The sequence below is a fragment of the Podarcis melisellensis genome, assembly GCF_964234715.1.
Source record: "Podarcis melisellensis genome assembly, chromosome: 3".
Classification (NCBI taxonomy): Eukaryota; Metazoa; Chordata; class Lepidosauria; order Squamata; family Lacertidae; genus Podarcis; species Podarcis melisellensis.
This window is the reverse complement of record NC_138530.1, coordinates 55,712,234-55,728,804: the sequence shown is the minus strand read 5'-3', so window position 1 is coordinate 55,728,804 and position 16,571 is coordinate 55,712,234. Positions and strand designations below refer to the sequence as shown.

Sequence of the window (16,571 nt, the reverse complement as noted above, 5' to 3'; positions counted from 1 at the left end):
TAAAAGTGTTACTAGAGACACTGAAGGGTTTCTATTAAGTTCCAAGATCATGGAGTGGGAAACTCAATCAAAATAAAGGGACAGGGTTCCCACATTCCTGCACAAAATATCTGCATTAGAATTGTCTCACTATTGCTCATTATTTTATGCGACAGATTTCCCCTCTTCCACAAACTCTATTAAAGGGAGCTTCTCTTAGTAAAAGCCACTGATGATGCCCAAGAAGCAAAGTTATGATCCTACAGCATATTTACCATGGAGCAAATCCTACATGCCTCATGTTTATGGCCAGACTATTGTGTTGTTTAGTCGTTTAGTCGTGTCCGACTCTTCGTGACCCCATGGACCAGAGAACGCCAGGCACCTGGCGTTAGTAGACTATTAGTAGAGTGCATTATGCTCATGTCCACAGCATGAGGCAGATCAGACTAAAAGGAGAGAGTAAGTCTCTATGCAGGGATGGATTAATCTATTGCTGGATTTTTAAAATTAATGGCCACAAATTGCTCAGCTGAGCGCTCATTTTCTTGGGATTTTTAATATACTTCACCTAACAGAACAACTGTGCAACAAGGCAGGCTGGATGCCTTAACTCTTAAGTATAGAAGCAGATGTGCTATGTAAAATTAGTTCTAATCAAAGACTGCAATTTTAAAAGTAGGAGAATTTTTTTTCAAATGTAAATAAAGTGAAGGTATTCAAAAATAAACATTACTTCCCATCTTACCGTAGATTTTGTTTCATTTTGAAAAATACAAATTTCATTTTATGGTTTATTGTCATTTCTATTTTAAATTAGATACATACTTGGGCACCAAAATCTTTTAAGTGATTAGGGCCTTGCCTCTATGGTCTCAGGAGCTGTGGACTAAAAAACCTTTGGTGTATAATAACAACTTTTGGTTTTTTAAAAAATTGGCACTTACATTGCCTATGCTGTTTAAGGTTCTGTTGGCCAGGTTCTCTGGTAATCCTAAACCAGGAGAGTAAGCACCTGGAACAAAAACACAGCCACTTTGCTCCTCCTCTGATTCTACTGCTCTAGCCAGATCTAAGCCATGGTTTGTCTTGCTCCAGAAAAACCATGAGATATACCCAAAGTTTGATGTTCTGAGTAGAAGCACCATGAGTCCACATTCAGATATGATGCTAAGCCAAGCCATGTCTTATATGGGGATAGCACAGCAGAAGTATGAGCAGGACAAGAGCAAAGTGGCTGCTTTTTTTGCTTCAAATCATAATGATGATGATTTATTTATACTATTGCCCACCCTGGGTGGCTTCCAACAAAATATTAAAATACAATAATTCATCAAATATTAAAAGCTTCCCTAAACAGGACTGCCCACATCCTTGCTTGTTCACGCATCACCATAGTTTGGCTAAGAATTAGGAGGAAACTGAGCCAATAACAGCCATACTAACAGCATGAAATCTAAAATTGGCTTCAGCAGGTTAACCCTGGTTATTATGCCATACTGATCATTCTAATACAAATCTTTAATTCCTCGTCTTCTTAATGTTGGAAAAAAATTAAAGGAATGCAAGATTCACTGACCTGCCGCTTGTGTATTGCTTCTTTCACTTCACCATCAAGTTCAGAGAGTTCAGCAAGACTATTTTCCAAGTCAGCAGGTATCAGTTCTTTGGCCTTTGTGTACTTCTCCTTTTCTTTACTGCTTAGCGCTCCCATTATCCTTAGGCTGGACTGAACTTCTTCCTGCTGAATCTGAACTTTACGAATCTCTTCCTGGATAATGTTCAGCTTTAATTCAATACTCAGTTGATCATTCAGTTCTGCCTTAACGTGCCTCAGCCAATCAAGGGAGCGACAGATTTCAGTTTGGAAATCTATGCTTTGCACCAGTCTGTTTTCACACTCTATTACAGTATCACCAATGGCAGTTTGCAACGTCTTCAGCATCTCCTGCCAAGTTCGCACCTGATGATTTGCTCCTTCATGCACAGATGGGTCAAGTTGGGAGGAAAGCATCTCAAGATGTTCAGCTATGCGTTTCAAAAGGATCCCAGCATCCTGCAGACTGCCAGCCAAGGAATGGTACATTTTCAGTTTTTCCTCTGCTGGGAGTGTTTGTTCATTAACTTTTGCTTGCTCTTCTTTTACAGAATTTAGCTGCATCTCAAGTTGCTTACACATTTCTTCATGTTCTTGATATGCTTCTATCATATCTTCCAACTGGTTTACTTTCTGTTCTATTTGCCTTTTTAGTTTGTGATACAAGGTGGTAAGCAGTAGCATCTCCTCTGGCAGCCATGGTTGCCCAGTGCTCCGAAATGCTTCCTTCTTCTGGTTCAATTCATCAACAGCAGCACCAAGGTTTATGACTTCAGCCAGGATGCTTCTGTAATCTTGCTGGAGTGACACAGCTTCTTTGGCTAAGAGGGTAAAAGGGGCCTTATGTAGGCTCACTAGTTGATCTTCCAATTCAGACAGAGCCTTTGTTGTCAATTCAATTAATGATGCATATTCATTACGGGCCAAGATTGCTTCTTGGACTTTACAGAATTTGTCCTTAGCCAGAGCAACAATCACACTGAATTGTTGAGGCAAGGCATTCAGCTTTTCATCAAGATAAGAACGATCCATTTCATTGAGTGATGGTAAGATTTCCTGGCCATCCCTTTGCAATGTCAACAGAAGATTTTCATATTCAGAGCACTGCTCAAGAATTTGATGATACTTTGCTAATTGGGAATAAAGTTCAGAATTGCTGTTCATTAAATTGATCTCTGGGAATGAAACAATATCAGACTGCTTAAGCCAGTGGCATAATTTATCCAAATCTTCCTTGAAATATTTTCTAGAAACCATATGTTTTTCCAGGTCTATTAGTCGTTGGCTACATTTTTGCAAAATAGTGTCATACATGTTTTGTAGCTCTTGCAGTTTCTCTAACACTTCAGTCTTCTCTTGCTCTGTTGTTTCCTTCATTAATGTCCTCCCTTGAGACCACAGGGCAGATATTTCACTCTGGTAGGCCTTAAGGCTGGCTTGTGTACTCTTGCAAACCCGGATCTGTTTGCTTACATCTTCTGGTAGCAAACAAATATGCTCATAGAACATTACCTTTTTCTCATGTTGTTGAATATGATTCATTGCTTGAAAGGCTGCCAGGAGGAATTGAGTCCTTTCAGATAATGCCTTATTCAGGTGCTTTCTCCTCTGACCAACCAAATCGCTAAGGCAATCCACGTGATTTTCAGCATCTGATAGGCATTTCTGGAGCACCTGTCTCTCATTAAGCCCCAAATTAGTCATCACCCTACTGGCATCCTTTGTAAGTGCTTTCAAAACAAGTTGTTTGGCTTCCACTTCACTGCAAATGGTGAGATGATCCATGAGGAAGTTCTGAGCCAGCTCAGGTGGTGGACTGTGCTTGAGAGCTTCAGAGATGCTAGGTTGCTGCTCTTCTGCCCATTCCATTAATTCCTGAAGTTTAGTCTGCACCATACTCAGCTCTTCTAATGTGGTGACAGACAGTTGAATTTTCCTCTTGATAAGGTCCTCTAGCTGGATCCAGCGCTGCTCAAAGTGTCCCGTCTGCTCTTTTACTAACTCTCTGTCATCCAGATTTAGATGTTCTGTTATTTTCTGCTTCTGATCCTTCAAGTCTTCAAGAGCAAATCGTCTCTCCTGCAGAGCCAATGCTAGCTTTTTCAAAGCCTCTAGATGGGTAGTGGTACTTTCAGCATCAGATCTGTTAAAAACAAGTAAATTAAGACAACAACTCAATATAAACAATAGCACAGGCATTGGGTGGGGGGAAGAGGTGTTCAAGCAATGTGAAAATCTGAAGCATTCTTTTCATTCCCTAAGGGCATTAGAGATTTAAAAATCATATGTAAAGCAATCATTGCAAAACACACTGCCACTGCAAAGTTCTGTATAGCTGGAGATGCCACTAGAGTGCATAGGTCTTTGCCTCCAAATATGAACCCCAAGATAAGCATTGCAGTCCCCCATGTTCTTCTGTTGGGTTATAGACCAAATATGTCATCTCCTCTCATCCATCCAGTCACCCACCCATCAATCTACCTGCTCACCTTGGCACCTGCTTAGCCTGCTGCTTCTCTGGCAATGGTGGGAGGAAGAAATGCTCCTCCTCCCTTGCTCTACCTGGCTCTGCTACAGCAGCAAGACAAGTGCAGATACCACTCTGAATTGTAGTTGTGGGGACTAGAACTTTATAAATAGGTGGAAGGTGGGCTGGAGAGAGGAAGATTGAAGAGATGCAGATGAAGATATTTTTAATATATATCTCAAAAAGGCTTCAAAAGGTCATGCTTTTCTGAGAGTTCTCTATGAAACCTTGTAAAAACTGAACTTACAAGGTGAGCTTGAAGAGGAGTTCAGCCATCTAATTACACTATACTTTCAATCATTTCAGCAAACCTTTGAGGCATACTGTTAACTTAAAAGCATCTACACACACTTCCAGCTCTTCAATCTAAAATATGCCAATATCTCCTATGACTGTAACATTGCCCTAACCCTATTGTGTCCACAAGCATTGCAAGCATGTGTTTAAACTTGCTCACTCTTGACTTGCTCATTCTCTTCTTCCATTTTCATAGTTGATCCTGAAGAGGAGAGGGACTTATGGAGGCATTATTAATAAGTAAATAAATAAAAACTCAGGTAGGGGGACATGAGTGTAAAGGCTGTAGGAGGGCTGATGCTCAGTACTAGAGCACATGCTTTGCATGAATGAAGTCCTAGGCCCAATCTTTATCGTATTCAGTGAAAAAGATCCTAGGGTAGCAGGCCTAGCAAAAGTCTTTATCTAAGCCCTTGGAGAGCTACTTCCAATTAGCACAGACAATACTGAACTAAATGGACCAAAAGAGCTCAATATAGTCAAATTTTCTATTCATTACAATTTGCCTTTTAGAGGAAAACCCTACCAATGTGGCTTCCAAAAGTACAAGACCAACATTTACAACAGAATAGATTTAAAACCAGAAAAGCATAATGGCAATTCCAAATATTCATGTGAGTATAGTTCTGAAAAGTGGTCACCTTAGCAATGTCTGTATCAAAGAAGTGTTACAGATTTTCTTGACTCAACCCACAAGTCCCTACCTTGCCAAGTTGTCCCATTCTTGTGTAAACTTTTCCAAAAAGACTTCTACTACGTTTAGGCGGTCATGATAGTCCTTTGTCCTCTGAAGATCTTCCTCCCTGTGTAGGAGCACATTACTTGTTTGAAGGCAAAGATCCAACCAATGGTTGCTCAAGCGTCCTACTTCCTTGTGCTCTGGTGACTCCTGTCCTTGGGTTAGTTTGCTCACCTTTTCAGTCACAGCTGTCAAAGCTGTCTGTTTAGACTGCAGCTTCTGACTGAACTCCTGTATGAGGAGATACAAAAAGGAAAATGGTAATGAATTAACAACCTGAGAACTAAATGAGAATGTATAATGCATTCTATTTAGGCTGTATCACAAAAAATTATAGACAGATCATTATTCTTCTGTTTCATGAGATGTCAAGATTTCTGTTTTGACAATTCATGGGGAACAAAGAAGTAAGAGCTTTTTCGAATGGCAAATCTTCCTTCCAGATTCAGAAAGAAAGTTGACAAAGGATCCACCAGCCCCCTTTCCCTCTTCCTTACACCCTTAGAAGGAAAACTGTCTCTTCCTTGTCCTGTTTTCTGTATAATGTCCCATGAAGAAGGAAATTGAGCCTTAGGTTGGAAAGCCTTAGGTAGAAATTCCAATACAGTGGTACCTCGGGTTAAGTACTTAATTCATTCCAGAGGTCCGTTCTTAACCTGAAACTGTTCTTAACCTGAAGCACCACTTTAGCTAATGGGGGCCTCCTGCTGCTGCCGGAGCACAATTTCTGTTCTCAGCCTGAAGCAAAGTTCTTAACCCGAGGTACTATTTCTGGGTTAGTGGAGTCTGTAACCTGAAACGTATGTAACCTGAGGTACCACTGTAGCTCCTTTTTAGAGGCAAACTATACGCTATATGCAAATATATGCAACAAGACTACCGACAGTCTTTTTCTTTAAAATAAGCTGCTCCGGTGAGGGTTTGTGGTATCCAGACCCTCTTTCCCTGCTTAGTGTTTCTTTGCTCCAAAATACTCCTTGAGCAGCTTTCCCACTGGATTCTCACAGAGCAGAGCAAACACAGCTTTGGAATCTCATGGGTAGAGAAGCTACTTAAGGTAATTGATTTGGAGCAGGGAAGAAGTGAGGAAAATGTTATGCACTCTCTTCCCATCAATTCTCTGTTCTAAATGGCCCTTCCCTGAGGCTACTTATCTTTTTTTAAAAAACAATGACTCTTGCTCTTTAAAAATGTAGGATTAAATTTACTACAGTTTTCCATTATGGGTTACATACAGCAAATTCCATGTTAGAAATATGTGCAGAGGAGCTATATAGTCACATAAGCTAGCTCTGTCCTTCAGCACTGCTGTGTCCCATCATCTTACTCTTCCAATGAACGTCCACTTCATGTTGATCAGAAAGGGTTCCCCTGGATACAGATGATTTGGGTCTCTCTTCAAATGTAGGAGCTGTGAGAACTTTTTCTGATCAATATGAACTGGTTGTTTATAAGTGACAGCAGCATATGGCAAAGGTAGCAGGCAGGACCGGTCCATGCCGTCCCACAGCTTCCTTCATGTTATGTGGAGTGGATCACGTGTACTCCCTTAATGTACTTTTATCAACCTGGCATTTTGAGATAACCTGGAGAATGTTTTACCCCTGCGTAAGCGCAGAATGTATTTTGAAAACTCGGCCACTACCTACTTCTCTAAAATAACTAATCAATTTCAGAGGAAAATGTCTTTATTTTGCCAGCTGAAGGTAGTTGTCTACCAAACCTAAGTGGCCTATATCAGTTTCCTGGATTATGGTTGATTTTTCAGAAATGAAGTCAACTGTATAACTCAAAAGGGCATTCATCTTCCAGCTCTAACATACCGTGGCATAAACACATAAAGTGCAACTCCTGCCCACATTCTTTCTGCATACCTGCACTTCTTCCGGAGAAATATATAACAGTCAAACAGTGTCAAGTATATGCAAACATAAAAATAAAAATAAATCACCTGTTAGCTACAGATTTCTCTTTTATTTGAATGGAAGCTGCCCCTTACCTTCACCTGCAACACCATATTCTGAGCAATGTTTATTTCCAGCTCTGCCCCTCGCCTCTTCATATTCTGCAGTTGCTGATCTGCATCCTGAAAACATATCCAAAGCTCTGCCTTCATTTGCTTTATTTCCTCCCAGCCCTGAGCAAGGTACTGTGAGTTCATTATCCGATCTTCAATCTGAAAAATATGTGGGAGGGTAGCAGGAACATTTTAATGCAATTCTTTATGGGCTGCCTTAAGATGTACACTACCTCTCTTTATGTAGGGCAGACTCTTGCGATAGATTTACAGCAGGGGGTGGGGATGGGCCACAGAGATAGAGGATAAAGGAAGCTTGCATAAGTCTCTAGGATCCAGAATGACTTAACCCTGTGAAATTTCAAAACCAATATGACCATAGCATGGGAACACTCCACTCATTAAATAAGTTATTAAAATTAAGGATAGAAATAGACAACACTGACTGAACTTTAAAGTTTCTCTTTGCATCTTTTACCTCTCTTTCTAGAGGCTTTGAAAACATTGTCAGCAGTACCGGTTTGTTTGGACTATAGTTTATAGATGGCCTGGATTTGTATTATTTTGCTTTCTGGGAAGAAGAGTCAATCTGAATGTTTACAGGTGGTACAGGTCATTGCTGAACAGTTTTTGTGTATAATTTATTTGTCAACAATAAATATTCTATTTACTATGAGCAAAATTTCTTACTATGAAAATATCATTCAGAACATTTTTTAAAAACAACAACCCAATTTGTTTGCACTGTATAAATGCATGTGCATAAATGAATGCATTTGTTATACTTTAAAGTTAATATGGCTGCTCTGTCATAGGACAGAGAATTTAATGAAATGGAAAAGTCAATGTATCCGTTAGGATTCCTACTCCTAATGTGCAACTGCAATTGCAGTTTTGTTGCATGGGGGATTTCAGCCTCAGAAAATATTAGAATCTTTTATGTAGCAGCAATGAAGAAAGCTTAAATATGCAAACTCACTCTGAAATGCTGCAATACTCTGCAGTTATATAAAGGCCTGACTTCTTAAAATAATACTGATATATGTTAAACATTGCTAGTCTATTTATTTACCTGCTATAAAGATATACCACTTATTGTTTTCTAGGTATTACGGCATCAGTTGGTATGCTATTGATGCATATCTTTCAGATGCAAATTGAAATAGCTTCTTCAAACTGCTATTACCTAATATGACCCTTGTGACACAGTAAGACAACTGCACCTCTAAGAAGGATTAGAGGAGGTCTGCCACAGTTTATCCCATACCGTTTGCTTTGTCAGCTGGATGTCTGTTGCTGTATTTTTCACTGTGCTGTCTGATAAATCACACATAGAGCACAAAAGATCCAAATAGGTGCTTGCTTGCTCCTGCAGGGCTCTGAAATGCTTAACCTAAAAAGAATAAGAAAAGTTTTTCATGAGAACATATTTTCACATTTCACCAAGAAAGCTTTCTTTTATACAATAGTCTGATGAACTGAAAACAGGAGAGAATCATCATGGTTATTTTTGTTACAAACTATTCAGAAAGGTGTATAAATAATAAATAACAAAGATGCAACACATCAACCAAGCATGCAATTATCCATCCACTCGTCATCTTGTTTCACTATATTAATGCATGCTAATATGTAAGTTTATATTTAACATTTCTCCAAAAAACAAAATATCTGTTAGGCTACTTGAGATCTGACTGAAAGCTATATCCAGACAAACTGACTTCATAAAACAAAAACAGGACAAGATTCTGGTTCTTGGAGAATTAACAATAAGGGATTGGCTGTCTAGACCAACTAATTACTGTCCATCTGAACAGATTCATCACTGTCTGGCTTCTAATTTCTTAATCCAGCCTAGTCTTAATAATATTACAACTTCAAGTAGCAGCTTTTCAAGGGCATGCTCTGCAACGGAATATACTACTTAATTTTTTTAAGTAGCGTTACAATTCGGGGGTGATAAATCTTATTGAGGACACAGCTAGAATTCCTCATTCTGGATCCAACATGCTGAACACTAACATAAGATTTTCCAATGGCTCAAGATACGTTTGAGAAATCTGGAGAATAATAAGTAGATATAGGATTGTATCTTAAAGCGGCTCCAAAATACACATTTGGACTTGTTCATTTTGACTTTAAAGTCTTTAGGGACTTTTTGCATAGAGATGCAAAGTATATCTTTTGAACACTAAAAACATTTATTTGAAATTCATGCCGCAATGATACAGAAAGGCGTTACCAAACAATTTCTGCTGGAGATAGCCAAACGTGTTGAACAGCATTTGGAATACAGGGTACAGTTTTGGGTACAGTTCTGGCTTCCTCAACTCAACCTGGGAGGATTAAAGGACCTGGGGGAGGATAGCATCAAAGCATGCCCCTAGCTCAGGTGGGGGCCCTGCCTGGCCAGAACCCCTGCCCCAGTTGCCAAGTGCGATCCTGGATGCTTAGCCCACACCAGGGTCCTGCACAACTCAACTCTGTTTATTTATGCACACATTTGGATTCAGCCATTTTGGTAAATACTCTATTTTGATCAAATGTTTCAATATGGACTGTTCTTACCTGCTTAACAGCATCTGCCATGCTGAAAGGTGGACGAGGATTTGGCTTTAGCTCTGGCCGAACAGCAGAGAGCCAAACTTTACATTGCTGAAGTGTGTCTTGATGGTTAACATGTTTCTGGAGTTCGTGCTCCAAACTCTGGTACACCTACAAAAAAAAAGCATGAATAAGTTGCCTAATATTTCTGATGTCATTATTGAAGATAAAACTATTCCCAAGTTGACAGGCTGGCAGTAAACTGCTAATTTTACATATAAAACACCTAAAAACTTTTTGCTAATTGGCCATATGGAAATGCTGCAAATAAGTAAAGAGATCTAAGACTCCTAACATACATATAATCTATATTAGCAATATAGATATTACTGTAGTTTTCCAAAATGAGTTTCTAACGACCTGTGTTCCAAAATGAATTTCCAATTCAACTCTTAGATGAGATGTCTTCCATTTTCCTCCATCTGTAATTATGTTCAGTTTTCAATTCTTCAGATACCCATTTTGTACCCTATTTGCTAGTATTTTGCAATATATTGTATTTTTTGTATTGCATCTAGTAGATGATATATTACAATGATATCTACTAAACATACATGAATAGGGACTTACCCTCTGAGTTGTGCTACATATAGCTGAATAGCTATCCCTTGTTCCCTGCAGCTGAGTTTCTATATTTTGCTTAAATTTTGCTTGGAGATGCTCTGCACACTCATTTATTAAGTCATCTCCCTTGCTTTTAAGGCTGTTCAGGCGATCTTCAAATCCAGCAATCTCTTCCATCATTGCCTAAGAAAGCAGCATTCAAAACACCACAACATATCACAGAAAATGTTTACAGCATTTAATAGTCACCATTCAAAGGGGGGCAGACTAGGACAAAAGTAGTTGAGCTGCCTCATCCTACACTGTGCCAGGCTCAAGCTATTAGGACAGAAAAATACTTTGTGCGCCTCCTTCCATGAGCTGTTATATATATATATATAAATAATTTAAAAAATAAAGTAAAAGGCTATTTCCCCACTGGAAACAATGGGAGGGAAAGGGTAGGAATAAATTTACTGATGCTCAGAAGCATGATTAAATATCTCCCCAGTTTCAGAGCATGTCAGGTGGCCAGCATCACTCTGCATCTTTTGGATCCAGGCAACAATCCAAAATGCCCCCATCATGCATCCTTTTAGGACATACAAATGTCACAACTCTAATGTCACTTGGGGTGACAGTCGTTTGAGGGACCAGTGTCTTCAGAGAGCAAGGCTCCAACATTGAATCGGTCTCTCTGACATCAGAGCTCTGTCTCTGAAGTCTCATAGGTAGAGCCAATCTCATCTAGGGGCCCTGGGAAACCCTCATTTCAGTATCCCAATCAATCTGATCACGTCTCATGTGCCTTTAAAGTAAACATGAACTTATGACTTGCTTTTCTGTAAGATGAACTTTTACCATACTTATATCTTATATATGACCTTTTGAAATATGATTCACCTCATGAGGCCCACTACAACATACGAAAAAGGGGATTTGTTGATGCTCATTTAGACCTACCTTGTGGTTGGCTAAATGTTGTGTTATAATTTCTAGATTACTGTTCTCCATAAGGTCAGGAGTAACCAGCCTGCTAGACATCTGTAACAACCACTTTTCCACTTCTTGTAAGTCAGTGTTATATTCTTCATGCTGTTTCACTTTCACCTCCAAAATTGCAACATGAGCCTGCATGATCATAGAAACCAGTTACATTTCAAAGAGAGTTCCAAATAATGCCCGCCCCTCAAAATACCGATTGTAAAAGCATGAAAATACATGTTTAACTTCTTATGAAAAAGTTTCATTTTTTGCCAGAACTTGTTTGTAATTACACCTGTGCCCTGGGAGAGGGGTGTATGCTCCTTTTCACAACACTGTTCTCGGCTCTTCACATGCATTGTTTCCCCAGGCTGCCTCAGTACCTATTTTCCCCTTCTGCTCTTTTTGAGTGATCACAGTCCATACAAAGTATATTTTATGATAAAGGTAAAGGGACCCCTGACCATTAGGTCCAGTTGTGACCAACTCTGGGGTTGCGGTGCTCATCTCGCTTTATTGGCTGAGGGGCACCTTCCGGGTCATGTGGTCAGCATGACTAAGCCGCTTCTGGCAAACCAGAGCAGCACACGGAAATGCCTTTTACCTTCCCACCAGAGCGGTACCTATTTATCTACTTGCACTTTGACGTGCTTTCAAACTGCTAGGTTGGCAGGAGCAGGGACTGAGCAACAGGAGCTCACCCTGTCGCGGGGATTCGAACCACCGACCTTCTGATTGGCAAGTCCTAGGCTCTGTGGTTTAACCCACCGTGCCACCTGCGTCCCTATATTTTATGATACACTGGAATAAAAGAAATGCTTTAAAAATCTAATCTAAAAAGAAAGAAGAGCAAAGAGAATGTTGATGTTTTGAAATGTGCTTGTAAATCTGTACTGTGGTGTGCAATTTGCAGCTCTTTGCAAAAAACCAGAGTGTTGTGCTGTGGATCTCTTTCTATTGGCCCAGTGCTTGGAAATTTCCACTTTAAAAGAGGTGATCTGCAGCATGATGCACTAATTGACTAGAGAACAAGAGGAACAACAAACATGTTAATCTTTATTTGTGTGCCACCCCACCTGCAAAAATTACTAGTCTAGTCACCTACTTCCCACACCCAACAGGAAAGCTCTGCAAATTTAATAACATTTTGTTAGTGTAGGTTATTTGTGGCCTGCTGTCACCAGGACATGAAGAGGCCTTACTGCAGGCAGCCTATGTTTCAAGCCTAAATTCACCTGTAGAAATAATTATTACAATCTTGCAGAAAACATGGCTTATATAGGGCCATGGTTTGTATTCCATGTGGCATAAAGGCCAACATTTCACCAGCACAAGGATTTTCCTTGCACACGCAAACCTTACTTCCCTTCCTGCCCCCCCAATCTGTTCCAGGAGTTCTCTCAACCTTCCAAAGCAAATTTGGGGATGGCATGGGATGTGTACAGGCAATGAACATGGGAACACCCATTGCAGTTATGAGAATCCTTGTGCTGGCTTCTCCTAGTGCACTGGGTTAGCTGAATAAGACCCCGAGTATTTTACCTTTGCTGTGCTGCAGAGCTCCTGGTATTCTGTTTGAAGTTTCTGAATGTTCTCTGCCAAATTGACATCACACACTAGCTCAAGAAGGCATTTTCCTTTTTCTGTCACAGATTTTATTGAAGGCTCATGGGAAAACACTGTCTGTTGAATTGACTAAGATGAAAAATAAAGTTAAACTGTGCTTCAAAACGAATACAGGATTTATATATAATACACAACACACAGAGTATCATTATTTTCTTGTGTTGAGAAAGAACCCATTTAAAAATGTGATGCGAAGTCATCCTTAAAATATGAGAGACTCAGAAGCAAGTTACATTTTCTGGCTTAAGACTTCACTCATTTTGTAGCTCACAATATTTATTTACCTTATATTTGGATAGCTGTGCCTTTTTCTCATATAATTCCATTTTGGGCTCCACCGTGGTATGTAGTACAATCTGATACTCTGACAGCCACTGAGTCTGTACTTTGTACTTATCTAAGAATTCCTTTGTCAGGTGGAGACATTTCTCTAAGGTTGTGTGTTCTTTCCTGATAGAGCTGGTCATCTCATCAAGTTGCTCCACACAACCATTGATCTCTTTCTTTAGCTGTTCCCCTTCATTTGCCTCCATGTACTTAATAGCTTTCTCTCCTTTTTCACGTGCTGATTTCAGTAAATTATGACCCACATCCAGGTCACTCATGAGATCCTGTAAGAAGAAAAATGGACAGTATATATTTTGGCCTGCGACTGAAGGGTAAATTACTTCTGCAGATTCAGTTTTATTCCTACTGCTGAGCATCAGCTGCTTGGTGAATACATTTTTATTTAATCAGTTGTTCTGAGTGAGCTTTGTCTTCTGTTATGGTCAATTGTAACTGATTTAAGCTTTCTTATATTTTGCAACCTCATTATGTACTGCTGGTAAAATATGTGTTGTTTTAAATTGCTGTACCAGTGTCATATGAAAACTATACCTCAAGCTTCTGCATTTTCTTCTCCATTGCTGCTTTATCTACAACATCAGACTTCGTCACAACATCTCTGAATTTCCTAAGAGTAGCTCCAAACCATTCCTTGTAAGCAGCGAAGCACACTTCAGATTCATCCATACTTCGAATTTCATCTTCAAGGAATTTTATTTGCTCCTGCAAGCAAATTTTAAACAGGTCTCAATACTGACTATTTATCCATTTCTTGTATCTCTTTCCATTTCTTGCATCTCTTTTAGTAACTACAGAATACACTGTTTATAAATAAAACATAGACCAGAAGAGGCACTTACTTTCTCCCAGTACGTTTCCGAATACAATTCAAAATGTTGGTGCTGACCTTTAAAGCCCTAAACGGCCTCGGTCCCGTATACCTGAAGGAGTGTCTCCACCCCCATCATTCAGTCCGGACCCTGAGGTCCTGTGCCGAGGGCCTTCTGGTGGTTCCCTCACTGCGAGAAGTGAGGTTACAGGGAACCGGGCAGAGGGCCTTCTTGGTAGTGGCGCTTGCCCTGCGGAACGCCCTCCCAACAGATGTCAAGGCAATAAGCAACTATCTTACTTATAAAAGACACCTGAAGGCAGCCCTGTTTAGGGAAGTATTTAATGTTTAATGCTGTATTGTGTTTTTAATACTTGGTTGGGAGCCACCCAGAGTGGCTGGGGAAACTCAGCCAGATGGGTGGGATATAAATAATAAATTATTGTTATTTTTTATTATTATTATTATTATTATTATTATTATTATTATTATTATTATTTCTACTACTACTATATCATTCCTGCCACACACACATAAATACCAAGCTTATTGGTCTACTTCAAGTGCCTACAGGAAAACATAATATAAGCTTCCTTCATTCTTTATTTCCATGTGTTGAAGGAGCAGCAAGACTACACTGCTGGTCCTGCCTCTATTATCATCCCTATCCTCATATGGATATATCAGCAAGGAAAAGCTATATCTAGAAGATAGAATGGGACTGGAAGCAGACCATTAAAATTGGTGGCAGCTTTAAAATTAAATGGACTGAAGGACTCGTAAACTGATGTTAGGACTGTGTATATGTGAACCAGTTGGCCTGATGGAAAAAAACATGTTACTTTTCAGTTAACAGTGAATAACACTCCCCCCCCCTCTCTACATATAGTCTACTTCTTTTTTCATTGTTATAACTCACCAGTACTTGAAGAACTAGAGCTTGATACTGAGAGGCAAGGTAGGTTGCTTGCCTTCCCATCCTGCTAGAAGTATGACTCTCCTCCAGAATTTGCTGGGCTAACAATCCAACTTCTTCAACTTCATCTTTATAGACTGTTATCTCCTCGTGCCATTTCTGTGGAAAAGAAAAATATTCATTTTATAATATTACAGAAGTGACAAAAATATGGTTTAGGAACTATTAAAATGAAAACAGAAGAATGGAACCTCTCTTTGCGTGGACAGGCGGAGTCCCCAGATCCCGAGCGGTCCCCCCCATCATGTGGAATAACGACTCAAGACAGTGTGCTATGGGATTAAACTGGTCACAACTTTATTAAATTTCAAATGTGGGTAGACCTTGGCTCAGGCATTGGGCGTTCTCCCTCCCCAGTCCCCAGCCGGGGACCTAGGGAGCATCAGGGTTATCCAGTGTGTGGGGGGGATGGGCCGGCTCTGGGGAACATATGTTCAAGCAGAGATAGCCGCCCCCATTACGCCGCCGCCGCAGGGGAGAGCAATGACGACCTTTCGGCGTACGATCAAAGCCTCCCTTCAGAAACCCCTTTAACGGGGAACCCTGGTATCGCTGCCACAAAGAGGAAGATGGACTAAATGATTCCGCCCAAGGCCTGATACTACCAAAGTTGTGACGTTTTGCTACGGGAAAGGTGAAACCTGCCAATGCAAGGAAATTCCTTTCTGGCCCTTTAACAGCGACCTTGATGTAGCAGCGCCCGCATACCTGTGAAGAAAAGTTAACCTGCAAAACCTGTGAAGAAAAGTTAACCTGCAGAATAAGACATTAACTGAGGGTGGGTAGGGTGGGAGAAGCTCTGGAGCCAAGTGAGGATTCCCAGGTAAGATCCTCCCTCTATTGTGTGGGCAGGTAATCCCTCCCCTACCTGGCCTGGTCTCCTTGGCAACGCTTCCCCCAGGTGGGATTGGACAACTGACTGAGGTAGGCGGAGACCTCCAGGTATCCCACCTGAGGGAAGGCAAGCCAAGCCTATGCTGATGGAGCCGCTCCAGATCTAGGGGCTGCGAACGTCCATGCAAAGGGCGCCCCCCGTTTTAAGTGGGGAACGGTCATTATGAAATAAACAATTATAAGCATGGCATTTTAAACATAGAGCACTTATGCTATATTATTTTTGTGCAATAGAAAAAGAACACTGAAAAAATGAAGCCCAATCCTAAACACTGATTCAGATTAATGTTCCACTACTGGGTGACATACAAGACTATGTGGATGTGCTTTGTTTGCCGATTTATATTTATGTGTACTGAATTTCTATTCAACTACCAATTACATATCCTACACAAAGACGTACACACTTAATCTTCTTCCTCACATGATCATAGATTGTTCAGCTGACTCAGTCACACACACACACAGATGGGTCACAGATCCCATTATTTTGCACCTGCACATACATTTACACAACTCATTTTCACATGGAGCCAAATCACTGATAAGCACTGTTTAATATCTTCTGTACTCTTCTGCACCGGCAACACATAACCAGTCTATCACTAAGCTCCAATCTATCTCTGTATCCC

At 40.3% G+C, this 16,571-nt stretch overlaps 1 protein-coding gene across 1 annotated transcript in view; it reads right to left on the bottom strand.

The window, feature by feature from the left end:
- The window catches only part of SYNE1 (spectrin repeat containing nuclear envelope protein 1), a 274,657-nt gene that overhangs the window by 120,250 nt on the left and 137,836 nt on the right, over window positions 1-16,571 (bottom strand). Inside the window, 11 exon segments of the mRNA XM_081905258.1 lie at window positions 1,559-3,719; window positions 5,105-5,370; window positions 7,139-7,315; window positions 8,424-8,549; window positions 9,725-9,871; window positions 10,331-10,507; window positions 11,267-11,434; window positions 12,830-12,982; window positions 13,198-13,524; window positions 13,793-13,963; window positions 14,989-15,144. Of these exon segments, the coding sequence (XP_081761384.1) occupies window positions 1,559-3,719; window positions 5,105-5,370; window positions 7,139-7,315; window positions 8,424-8,549; window positions 9,725-9,871; window positions 10,331-10,507; window positions 11,267-11,434; window positions 12,830-12,982; window positions 13,198-13,524; window positions 13,793-13,963; window positions 14,989-15,144 (4,029 nt within the window).